This window comes from Pipistrellus hanaki (assembly GCF_964339955.1).
Source record: "Pipistrellus hanaki genome assembly, chromosome: 11".
Classification (NCBI taxonomy): Eukaryota; Metazoa; Chordata; class Mammalia; order Chiroptera; family Vespertilionidae; genus Pipistrellus; species Pipistrellus hanaki.
The window spans coordinates 55,796,335-55,810,027 of NC_140513.1; the positions used below are offsets into that span (position 1 = coordinate 55,796,335).

At 37.4% G+C, this 13,693-nt stretch overlaps 1 protein-coding gene across 3 annotated transcripts in view; it reads right to left on the reverse strand.

The window, feature by feature from the left end:
- The window catches only part of MLLT3 (MLLT3 super elongation complex subunit), a 254,769-nt gene that overhangs the window by 105,092 nt on the left and 135,984 nt on the right, over positions 1-13,693 (reverse strand). For 2 of the 3 annotated variants that reach the window (XM_084898097.1, XM_084898098.1), the window contains exon 3: positions 1,192-1,274. The exons of the other annotated variant lie outside the window; for it this stretch is intronic. In XM_084898097.1, coding sequence (XP_084754223.1) covers positions 1,192-1,274 — 83 coding nt within the window. The remainder of the gene's footprint in view (positions 1-1,191; positions 1,275-13,693) is intronic. 3 annotated transcript variants of the gene reach the window in all.

The following is a 13,693-nucleotide window of genomic DNA, read 5'->3' on the forward strand; positions in this document are numbered from 1 at the left end:
TCCACACATTCCTGTTTGTCAGGATAGTTTTCTTATAGCTTAATTAAAAGTGAATTATCCCTTAATCATATTAAGAGATGTTTGCTGGGCCTTCAACCCACTGAAAAAGCCAGTGGGAGACACTGTTGCAGTGGGAAGTACTGAGCGTGAGAGAGGGGCTCATCAGTGGTTCTCCTACTCCACTGTGCATGAGAATCACCTAGAAGTTTAGCAGATATGAGACTCCTAGGACCAGGAAATTCTGCTTCAGAAGATTTAGGATACAGCCTGAGCATCTCACTTCTAGCCTGCTCTTCTTGGGTGATGCTGATGTTGCTGATACAAGGATCACACTGTATGGAGCACTGGCTTGGTTAATATGACATCCTATTAGCTTGGTCCCTTAAAAAAAAAAAAAAAAAAAAAAAAAGAGTGGAGAGGTGGGGGTGAATTATCTCACTTTTGGGCAAGTTTTAGAAACTATGATTACTTTGGAATAAATGGAGGGAACAGTGTCCTTAAACATAACATAGCATTTACTAAGTGCTTACATATATTTGAAGTGTTATTCTAAACACCCAGCTTTATGGTATCTAAAGGACTTACAGTATTTATAGGATCTAGCCAACCTTATAGGGTAGATATTCTTAAACTATCTCCATTTTATAAATTTGAAAAGTGATCTCCACAGAGATTGAGAAATTTGTCCAATATTTTATAGTCTGTCTGTTTTGCCACATTTGTTAACTGTTGGGTGCTTTTAAATCCAGCAGAATCCATAATATCTCAAGTTGATATAATTGTAGTATGCCTATCATGTGTGAGTATAGCAGCTAAAGATGACATATTATTCTTTGTAAGTCTAAAAATTCTAGAAATATGAAAATGAGGAAAGGTGTATTTCACTGAAAAAAACATAATTACTCTTTTTGATTTTAAAAACATATTAATCTTTTTCAATAGAAATTACTCTTCTCTTAAAAAGAACATTTAACAATTTCATATAATTTGACTTCATATAATTGAAATTAGCTTTTTCTAGTTACTTCCTCTGTAATTAAGGGGAACAATAGTTAAAATTCCTAGAAGACAAATGTAACTTATTTTTAAATCATCTAGAGATAGAAGGGCTTATGAATCAAAATTATTTTAAATATCATTTGGTTAATGAAGGATCTTTACTGAAAAATTAATGGGTAAGGATTTACATACCTTGTTTTTAAAATAAACCTCAATTGGCAAAATGAAACCAGCATACCCAGATTCTTCTACTTTGTAAGGTGGATCTTTGCACACTGAAACATTAAAAAGAGAAAGCAGGTGAGAGGAGAATAATAGACCAAGAGATAGTTTACTTCCTTTAAGAAAAAAAAACCAAAACATTCTACCATCTAGATCATACTCAATTTTCACAGCCTTTTGCCAGGCCCCTGTCTGCATCTCTGATCTACCCTTTATTTCTTCTCTAAAATCTATAATAATTTTTCCATGTAAAGAAAATGTGCAAATTACTTATTCAAATATGTAAATTATTTATTCAAATCTTATCACAGTCAACCATGGTCATTAATGGCTTTATTTTCCTTGTTATCACTCTGCCCTGCTTTAGGGAAACTGAGGAAAACTTCTCCTGGCCCAAAGCATGAAAGTTTGCTAGTGCAAGTACTACCGTGTTTCCCCGAAAATAAGACATCCCCTGAAAATAAGACCTAGAGCAACTTTGGGAGAAAAAATTAATATAAGACATTGTGTTATTTTCGGGGAAACAGGGTACTTATGTCAGGTCTTTGATGTGAATCACTCCACCCTTAAACTCTTTGCTTCTCTGAGACATCCTGATTTCTGTGCCTAAAAGTGGCAGGACCCCCTCCTTCCTTCAAAAATCCCAAATCCGCAGTCTCCTAATGTTACTGGTGCCCATTAAGTCACTATTTCCGACTTCCCCAAATATGAATGCTTATTGAAATACTGGTATACACACAAACACTTAAAATCTATTCACATCATACAAATAATATGAGAAACAATACGGCTTTTGTGTTTCTTATGAAGGAAGGCTCTTAGACAAGACTATTTAGGTAAGCTCTTGGGAAATGAGAGACTAAATATAGTTTCATCCCACTAAAATTTCCACCAAGTCAAAGTCAGTGACAAGCCAACTGGAATCATTCTAGTTAAGGCTGCATTTGGCAATATTACAAAAAAAAGTAAAAACGTAATGCTGAACATCAAGGCCACACACCCTGGAAGCCCAAGCTCCCTGCAACGGGGCTCTGGTCTGTCAGCCTTCTTCCTTTACTCACCCACCAAACCCCTCCTGTGTTCATCCAAATGCATCAGTTCCCCTCAAATATGCCCAGCATTTCCCAACTGTGCCCTGTCCTCCTGTTATTCCTTCCATCACACCTTGAAGCTATTCTTAGCATCCTCTGCTAGTTCCAATCCCAATTTCTTCACAAGGCCTTTCCTGACCGCAAAATACTGTCATCTCTTCTCCTTTTACCCTCCCAAAGCATTAACTGTCTGAACCACTGGTTTGATACCCAACTGAGTTCCTTATTACTATATATATTCAGGAATTTCATCTGTGATTTCCTTTCATTCCTCAGAGACCGAAATATTTACCTCAGGAACATAAAGAGGGTTACGGGCTCAGGCCTGGGTGGCCATCCAGGATCCACCTCGGACTAGCCAGGCCAAGCTTTACAAAATGACTCAAATTCTCTGAACTCCACATTTCTCTTCTGGACAGTGTAAGGATTAAATAGGATGATATGTGGAAAAGACACAGCCCAGATCCTGAACACACAGTTTTCAGTAGTGACTGAAGTGAGGCAGGAAATCTAACATGTAACATTTTTGGCTAAAAAGAGAAAGGAGGCAGCAAGTAGAAAGCCCTGGATTTGGGTTAGAAGACTCCGGTCCACAGCCCTGGACTAAGAATTTTCCAGACAACTTCCATTTCCTTTCACTTTAAAAGAGAATATAACATCTACGCATCTCTAAGCATGGCCATCAAAATGCAAGAAAACCATATATATGTAGGAAAATGTAAGGGTGAGGCATTTTTATTACAGACGACCATGATGATGTGCATGAAAAGAGGTTAGACATCCCGCAAGTACAAATGTGGTTGCAAAGAGGTTTGCTGAAGATAGGATTTTAACATTTGACTTTCTCCTTTAGTCCACCTTAGAACCAATTCTCCAAACTGACATCAAAGTTAATCAGTAATGAGGGATCTCACCTGACCTTACACGTTTCTCTAATAAAATAAGAAAAAGCACAAGAGTGACTTGGTCCCTTCACCCACTGACCACCTGCCAACCTATCATGAATATTCAAATACCCTGAGCACTGAGGATGGGAGTAATGCTACTGAATGCACTGAGCATCCGCAACCGCACCCCAGCTCGAAGGCTAGCATTATACCCCAACCTTTCCGGGCTGCAGAGCCCCTTTTTAGAACAGCAATTTCAGTGTCCAGGTTGTTGGGATTAATCATGCCAATGTCGTTTGAAGGAAGTTTATTCTGCGGGTTGCTGTACGTGCCAGAAGTTATAGCTGTTCCTCTATACACCCTTTTGTATAATTCATTTTCTCTATTCTGCATGCAAATTGCTCCTATTATAGGAAACAGCTGTTAGTGAGCATATCTCACAGTTGAAAGTCTTAGATTTTTCTACCCTCTAAAGGAAATGATGTTATGTATTAATATTCCAGAGAAGTCTGGTATTATAAGAAACTGTTTACCAACACGTACCTCAATTATTTTTTAAATGAAATACTTTCATAAATAACAATGAACAATGTCTGAGTTCTTCATTAGAAGCAAACAATATTTTATACACAAGAAACATGCCAGAAAGTCGTTAGCAATACAAAAACAAACTTGCAGTTCTGACTGAAGAAAGTCAAATTAGGGGAAATACTTTGCTTGTTTATTTGTTTGTGTATCTTATAACCAGAATCATTAATGAGACTTTCTAACCCAGTTTTTAAGAATAAACAGGAGTTAAAATTAAGAAATATTTTAGCCAGCAGGGATAGTACATTAGACATAAAGGATTATTTTTAAACTAGTAGAACCATATTTGGGATCTCCTTCTGTCACTCAACAACATTTCTTCATTAAGAATCCCTTAGCACAACGGTGAAATCATAGACAATTGGGTTTATCTGAGACACGATTATTGTTCATTGAGAATCCCTTTCCTTGGTCACTGCCCACTCTGTTACCTTTGTAAGATCTAAGCATCTAAAACCCTTCAACTCATCCTTCCTCTCAGCTGTTCAAGAATTAGGTAATCCTTAAGAGCTATGTAATAAAAGGCCAGGTTTCAGAAGTTGTTGAAGGGATACTCATCTTTGGAAAGCCATCAAATTTATTTAAAAAATAAAATGGGAAGGTTAATATTCAATCTTTAAACTGTGAAGACTGATTCAGTAGAAATCACTGAAAACTCTTCTTCCTGTCAAAATCCGCCCCAAATCGTCCAAGCTTCTCATGTTGCCCTTAGGCTGGTGGGTAACATTCATTCACCTGTAAGACTCCTCCACTAGGCAGAGCCCCTTGAGGTTAGCCACCCCATCGTATTCACATCTGTAATTCCAGGTACTAACATTGAATCAAGCAATAGGTACTAGACAAATGTTTGATGAATTGAATTTTTTCAAGATTCATGCCACCCTTCACTAATTTACCATGGCTAAATAAGTTGCTTGCCGGAAGCTGCCAAGAGTTGATATGAGCCCTGAAATTAATTGACCATTAATGTATTTAATTGTTTTAAGTTGATATGAGCCCTAATGATTCTGGTTATAAGATACACAAACAAATAAACAAGCAAAGTATTTCCTCTATTTTGACTTTCTTCAGTCAGAACTGTAAATTTGCTTTTATATTGCTAACAACTTTCTGGCATGTTTCTTGTGTATAAAATATTGTTTGCTTCTAATGAAGAACTCAGACATTGTTCATTGTTATTTATGGAAGTATTTCATTTAAAAAAAATTGAGGTATGTGTTGGTAATGATTATCTAATTCTTGAACAGCTGAGAGTTATAAACTCTCTACAATCACTATAAGCCTTAAAACATTGGTGCAGGCAACAGAAAGTGTTGCCACAGATGAGTCTTGTCTTGAAAGCTGAATACCCAATGCTAACTGGTTCTAATTCTGATGATACCAAATTTTAGGAAAGTGAGTTAACAGCTTGGGCCTGAAGATCACCAATGTCATGTTGAAACTAACATTCTATAGCCATAAATAACATGTCTCTTCTCCTCTCCTTCCACACCAGTGTACCCCAAGGCTCTAACTAGGAGACATTTTCAAAACTCTCTGTCCAAGAAACCACAGGTACCATGTAGCTATGACAACACACAACACCCCAAATGCATGCCTGAGAGGAACAGACCAAAGTTTTTGTACATAATGAGTCATTTTCCCTAAAATAGCCTTTCAAAAATAATAGGCACAATTTAGGCCCATATGGATAATATGCAGTATGATGCTAAATATTGCATTGACCATTAATGTATTTAATTGTTTTAAGTTGAGCAGGAAAAGTGCACAAAATTAAAACACATAAAACAGGGGAGGTGTCATGACTAAATTAATCTAGAATAAGTCAAATCCTTACTTACTACCTGAGATTTTTTAATATTCTTCCTTTAGGAGAAAAAAGTTTCAAAAAAAAAAATAGCTGTGCGTAATACAGAAAAATAAGTGTCTCTTAGATGAATAAATAAACTTATGCTTATATAATAATCACATGTAAAATAAATTAATTTAATTCATTAAGAGGTCCCACATAGTACAGTTTACAATAGCTAAAATTTGGAAACACCCTAAGTGGCCATCAGCAGATGAGTGGATGAGTGGAAAACTGGTACATCTACACAATGCAATGCTACGCTGCTGTTGCTATAAAAAGGAAGGAACTCCTACCATTTGCAACAGCGTGGATGGAACTGGAGAGCATTATGCTAAGTGAAATAAGTCAATCAGAGAAAGATAAATACCAGATGATCTCACTCATTTGTGGAATATAATGAACAACATAAACTGCTGAACAAAAACAGATCCAGAGACAGAGAAGCATTGATCAGAATATCAAACCTCAGAGGGAAGGCAGGGGAGGGTGGGGGAAAGGTGGAGAGATCAACTAAAGGATTTGTTTGCATGTAAGCATAACCAATGGACACAGACACTACGCGCGGGGGGTGGGAGGTTTGGGGGGATAAGGACACATATGTAATGTCTTAATCAATAAAGAAAAAAGAAAAGAGATATCCCATTTTTTAGCACTAGATAAGAAAGAGGAAAATATGAAACTCTTCTAGACCCATAAGACGCTCATTTAAGTTTTAAGCTTTACTATGGTGTGTTTGCTTAGACACTATGATTTATATCCATCTGAATACTTTTGTTAAGGCTTTGGCCCAGTTGTCCATTGATAATTATTGGTTTTACTTTTATTTGCTGTGCAGGACTCTTCAGAAAGGAAACACCAAACTCTCTTTATACATAGACTGGTTATTACCTCTGCCTTAGGACAAATGTCCCTTCCAGCTTGAGCATTTTGGACACCTTCTGTCCTGCTCTGGTGCCACCACACCAGCCCCCATGAATAGTGAAAGAGGGTGCTGCATGGTCCATGTCTCTGCCCCCAACTGTTCAATGTGAGCATTTGGAAGTCCAGTGCAAGTACCCAGCTATATGAGGACTGCCTTGTCACTGAAAATGGATGGCCAAGCCTGTACACTTGTGACATGAAAAGAACAAAAATCAACACTTGGGTTTTGTTTTTGTTTTTATGAGCACGTGCTCATAAACACTCTCTCTCTCTCTCCTCTCTCTCTCTCTCTCTCTCTCTCTCTCTCTCTCTCTCTCTCTCTCTCTCTCTCTCTCTCTATTGTTGATTCTATTTAGCCCATTTCTAAACAAAACAAACACAAAAAGGTTTTTTCCCTTGTGTCACTTCCTCATTTCCCTGGAAAAGGATTAAAGATAACATCAAGCAACTTTTGAGTCCTATTATTGTTTTTACCTTGTTGGTATGGAAAATAGCACACTAATTAATAAATAATAATATAAGAATAAACCCTATGTTTCACATTCTCACAGCTGTAAACCAACTTTAGTCCCATCCTTTACCTATGTTATTAAGCCCATCCTCAATTTAATTCTGTGCTTTCCAAGGGCTGAGGCTGTGTCTCAAGCCTCTTTTCACCACTGAACCCAGCTCCCATTTGTGAATTTGAATTAATGAAACATAACTTTAGTATGAGCTTCAAAGGAAGAGACAGAACAAGCCTGGCAGTTGAGAAGAAAGGTTTGGATGTCAAGGAAAAAGTATGAAGGCACTGGGAAGTAAAGCAGCATAATGGATTAGTCAGCATCAGCCAAGACAACAGAAAATAATGAAGAAGAAAAAAACATGTAATATGGATGAACTTTATACTTATACAGAGACCCTCCTACTACAGCTACTCAAGGAGTCCAGGTGGGTAAAAATGGATTACACATATAAAAGAGGGATTACTGACTTTGAAATGGTACAGAAAACTAGAATAGGAATAAGAGCTAAAGATTCCACATTGGTCATACTGAAAAATCTTAATGATGACACATAAAAATGACTTCATTTGTCAGTAACTTGGAATTTTTAACTAACAGACTCAGAATATCCCTAGCCTCTCTCTGCAGAGGGGAAAAAATGGGAACATATTTTTAAAATATGTGAACATTTTCACTTTTCTGAGGAGTTACATCATTAGAGTTAAGCAAAGCCCATATAGCTGAGGTTAAATCAATACATTTCATCTTGAGGGAATATAGCTGAAATATTAAATTAAGACCATCATCACAATCATTTCTTCAAGGAACATATAACAAATGAGCAAACAACATGCAGAAATTGCCCAAAACTATTATACATAATATGAGCTGTTAGGAATATTAAGTATAAATCCTCAAGCTTACATCTTTCACTAAAATTGATAACACACCAACTTACCCTAAATTCCCTCGATATAACTCAATATATAGCATTTCTTCAAGTGATCGGCCTAGTGGAAATATACTTCCAGACTAATGTTATGGGAAAGGAAAATAAAATCTATATTTTCACAGAAAGTTCCAGCTAGAGACAGATTTGGTTCTTTTCTTGAGAATTATTCAAATGGAGAAATCTTGAGATTTCTATCTCAAGGAAGATCACCATTTCTTTTTAAAAGTTAAACCTTGGGCAAAATATTTTTTTAGAATACCATATTTCAGAAAGCCCATCTGGAAAAGCACTATTAGCTACATGGAAAGGATCTTGTATTTGGGAGGGGCATCTTTATGCCTGTGTCTGTTACTACAGCAAAGAGCCACTTCACCGGGGGCAGCGAACACAAAACACAATATACAGATGATGTATTATAAAATTGTACGCCTGGAACCTTTATAATTTTATTGACCTATGTCACCCCCAATAAATTTAATTTTTAAAAAAAAGAAATTAAGAAAAGGAAAAATAAAAGCTGAGCATGGGTGACAAAAGAGTTCCTCTTTATGGCTTTTATTATTTATCAGCTATAAAAAGTCATTCAGAAACCTCACTTCCTAAAGCAATCGCCTCGTGATGTCCGGAGGTAGGAGAAGTAAATGATCCTTGGGGCAGCCCTCAAGCATGGAAGTTTTACCCCAAGTTTGACCCTTGGCCCAGCTATGACTAAGACCCATGCTGCTTTTTATTTCGAAGGAGGGAAATATCATCTTCATTTATAAATTTAACCTATCTTCTCATTCATATATTAATTCATTCCCCCCTCACCCACCTCGGGTAGTAGCCTAATTCACTCAACCCAACAGGCACTGTATAATTATGGGGCTACAAAGGCAAGATGGAGTGAGTCCCGATCTCAAGCAGATGACCGTCTAGCTGGAGATATTGTCACTAAGAGCAGATTCCATTGTAGGGACTAGAGACAGAGCAGTAAACACGGCCGACCTGGTACCTGCACTTGTTAAACTTATGTCCACTGTTGGGAGATAGGGAAGGGAAGGAGGAGAGAAGAAAGAGAACACACATGCCAGAAAATATGGAGAAAGGAAGTATTGAGTAATTAGTGCTGCAATGAGAATAAAGCAGTACTGAACAAGAACTGCCCTGGTGAACATAAAGCAGGCTGATGTGAGGAGACTGGGGAACTCCGTCTTTGTTTAAGTTAATGCTCCCTTTCTGCGGAGGTGACATTTAAGCTGAGATCTGAGAGAGAAAAGGCCAGGCAGGGGGAAAGCACTATTTATTTTGCTTACAGAGGAAGATGTGTGAACAGCCTAAAGAAAACCTGTCCTTATATTTGCCTCCAGGGCTGCTCAGCCCCTTACCTGGCTTTTCCTCTCTAATTGAGGTGAATGCCACTTCCTCCCTCCTGAACGTTTCCTCCTTATACTTCTCTTCCATCGTAAATCCACCTTTCGACACCCACATAGGTTTGGCTGTTATGATTTCACAATCTTACTTTTCAAACCATAAATTCTCCCCAATGCTACAAACTCCCAAGAAAGCAATACATCTACTTATAAAATCTTCATTACAATTCTTAATTTTGAAGGGGTGTTTGTTTTTTTTTTAAATATAATTCTTGGGAATTGTACAACCTAATTTTATTTGAATATATTTTTATTGATTTTTTTTTTCCAGAGAGGAAGGGAGAGGGAGAGAGAGATAGAAACATCAATGATGAGAAAGAATCATTGATTGGCTGCCTCCTGCATGCCCCACACTGGGGGCCAAACCCACAACCCAGGCATGTGCCCTGCGTGGGAATGGAACCATGATCTCCTGGTTCATAGGCCAATGCTCAACCACTGAGCCATGCCAGCTGGGCTGTGCAACCTAATTTTAAATGACATACTTTTATTTTTTATTTTTATGCCCATTGACATTTTAGAGCTCCTGAGCACAATACAAACAGAAGGAGGAGTGTGGACTAAGAAGCACCAACCACACACACACACAAAAAAAAAGCAGTGGCTTTAGGGGAGATTTGAGAAAAAGAAAGATCACAAGTGCAAAGCTATATGCTCAAGGGGAGGGAAAGAGAGCTGTGAGGGGAAAAATCACATGGCTCAGTAGGGAAAGGAAGAGAAGAGCGATGAACTTCAAAATATCAGAATACAGAAACTACAATTTTCTCAAACACATACTCATATTAAAGGGCTATTTTTTAACCGACATAATTTTTTTCGTTTAATAAGACCACAGTATAGAAGAGCCACTTTTAAATGTTTCTTCCATAGCTCACAATTCCATTTTTAATACTTGCCCTTTAAGCGGAGGACAATGAAATGGTTTTATACACAAGAGAGATAGCGACTGCATTAGGATGATACAAGTGCTGGTGCCTTGTAAAATAATCAAATATAATAAGTCAAAGATCAGACCCATTTCTTTTTTCTTTTTTTTCGATACATCAACTTGAGATCGCCACAACCTAACTTCATAAAAAACACCAAAAGATAATGATCCAAAGGAAGTCAAGGGTCCATTTTTTTTTTTTCTCTTCTCAAATTTGTGCTTTATTCCATTTTCAGTAGGAAAAGCAAATGCTTCCAGGGAAGTAATCAAACTGTTCTAACTTTAGAGGAACGATTAGAACAAGCTTTCTTTCCAGCAACGTTTGAACTCTGCTTTATTTTTCTGTTTAGCACTTGGCACAGAGATAGGCTATCCTGTCTCCTGATTGATTTAAGCTCCATTAGATGTTACAAATGAAGGCAGAATGAGGGTGACACTCATATGAGGGCAACTGTTTACACATAGTCGTACAGGAATGTGGTTCCTGTTTAGCCTGACAATCTCTCAATCTTCTCAAATAAACCAGAGAAAATCCTGTATCCCCACCCTTCTAAAGCATGGGTCTTCAAACTGGGTTTCAGGAAAACCTATCCCCTTGCAGTGTGTGTGAGCCATGGAGGCAGTTTGTATTGCTTTTATCAAAGCAGTAGTGTGTTTGCCCCCAAACAATGAATTAAGGTCCCTTAGCATTATGTGGGGAAATAAAGTAAGCCACCGCTCAAATAAAATCTGAAACCACTGTTCACAAGGATGTTATAAAATTTTACCTATATCATTAAAGTAAATCTACTTTTACACAGTGTAATTTTTTGCTTGCTCCTGCTAAATATAGTAATGATCTGTTTCCTCCTTGTCCTGTCCATAAAAGTGAGTTACATCTATTTCTCAGATTTGCAGCTCTTGGCATGCAGCTTCTGGTGAAATAGAGACAGAGGTCAATTTTTACAAAATACCTTCTGATTACCAAATGCAGTGCTAATTTCATGGCACTTCTCAGGAACTCTGAATTCCAGGAATTACTTGGTAGTGGGGGAAGCAGTACAAATATAAATGAAAGCAAAATCAAAGCAAATGCAAAACCTGTCATCGTCACCACTGTAGGTGGGAACTCACAAATTGGAAAGCTTAGGGAACAAAACCTGGTAGAAGCAAAGAAGGACCGTCATTAGGTTTAATTTTACTTTGTTTACAGAAAGCAGGTATGACGCTGCCCAAAGGAGAAAGTGGGGGGAGAAAGTAATGAGTGGTAATGATTCCAGAAAGAGCTTAGGAGAAGATTATGGTATAGGCTGGCATATACGAGAAACATTCTACTGATGCTACTGATGGGTAATGGAATTAGATATTTCTTTATGAAATACTAAGGAAACAGATTTTATAAGAGGAAGAAAAAAATAGGACATCAGTAAAGAATTTAAGTGCCAAGACCAGTAGTTTTATACTTATTTGGGGCTAATAGAGAATTGCTCTGGTGAAAATAAAAACAAAGGTAGCCAAACAATGCCTAGGCACATTGACTGCTGCTCCACATGAACCGAGGAGAATGGGGAGTGCAGAAATGTTGAGACAGGATATGAAGAAAGAGGAGGAAAAAGGAGGTTAAAGGTTAAGAGGTTACCATGAATTGTTACTGTACCCAAAGTATAAGCATTGAGGATTCCCCAGTATACTGCTGAAGTATAGTGTAAGAATTGGAACAGGTTTTGCTCACTTAAATCAAGGGACTTGCTGAAAACTTTCATTTAGTAACAAGCAGCATTTTGTGACAGAGGAAGCTGTGTGATGTGGGGCAGAAGAGCTAGAGGCCCAGAGCCAGAACTCTGGAGAAGACTCCCCCGCACAGTTCAGATCCCTGCCTTGGACACTCGCATATATACTCTGTTCTTTATTCTAAAATGGAGATAATGCTATTACGTACAGCATACCACTCCGTGAAGCTTTAAGAGATCATCCATGCTAAAGGCATAAATGTCTAGACAATCCCTATAAAGCTTTAAAAAGCTTTCTAGAAAGTAGAAATCATCCAGTTATCTAACAAGTAGTCAAATAAACATCACAGAATTTACTGTGTACTGTCCCAACTATCTTTTAAAAAGAACATTTTAATCCCAAATATTTACAATCCGTTCCATTAAAGATTCTTAGATTTTATTTTGGGACATACATATTTTTTCTTCTTTTTAATTTATTTATTGAATTTTAGAGAGAGACTGCTTTGTTGTTCCATTTATCCATTTACTCATTGGTTGCTTCTTGCCATGTGCCCTGACCAGGGATCAAACCCCATACTCTGGCATACGGGGAGGCTGCTCTGACTGAGCTATGAACAGGACTTGGCCTTACAGATTCCTGGCAGGGATGTGTGAAAAAATAAAATATTCTTCACTTGGAGGAATTCTTTTGCCTCAATCCATCACTAGCAGTACTACCAGCTGGTCCACACTCTCAGCCTACCTTCGGACTCATAAAGCCCAAATTAGAATATATTATGCAAAGCAAGCAAATAAAGGTTATGTATTACAAAGCAATAACACTGAAATGCTGCAATAAAACAAACAAGTGGAAAATAGAAATGTAGTCTGAATCTGAGTCCTGCGGTGCAGCAACTGAAAAATTATCAAGGAATCAAGAGACATGGCTCTGGCTCCATTTCTACCACAAAAGCACCATCTGACCTTCCGGAGTCCCTCTAACCACTCACCCCAGACCTCCTCTGTCATAGGATGAGCCAGCCTCTGTTTCAGAGGCTGCCTCAAATCTAACATTCTGTCATCCCAAACACAAATCTTACGTGCTACTGCTCACTTGAAGACAAATGCATTTTGCTTTTTATATCTTCATTTAGGCATAAAACATCTATCAGCCAAATGCCATATCTACTACACACAACCAGGAAACTGGGACAAAACAAACAAAAGCAAAACAGAAACAAAGATTCTGAATCACAGCTGAATTTTTTAAATGTTTCCTGATAAAGGCTTTTTTCTTATTAGAGAATTTCATTTTTATTAGATCAGTAAATAAATGAATACTAAAGTTCATTCATAGAGGCTGCCCCGTACAAAGAGAATTCTATAAATTAGATTTTTATTTTCTTATTTTCATTCTGATTATGAAGTCTGATTAAATCTACTGAATAAGACCCTCTATTATATGTATAAATCAAACTAGAAATTTGATTCCTCAGAAACTTGATATAATTTAGTTATAGTAGCATATCAACTCAAGTATTAAGGAATAAAACATCAGAACATACTGCCAGCACTTATGAGAAGCACCATGCTTTTTAAAAGCTAATGTAAAATATTAAGTCAACTGTTTGCACATTAGACAGAGCACATTATGTAAAAAGCCCT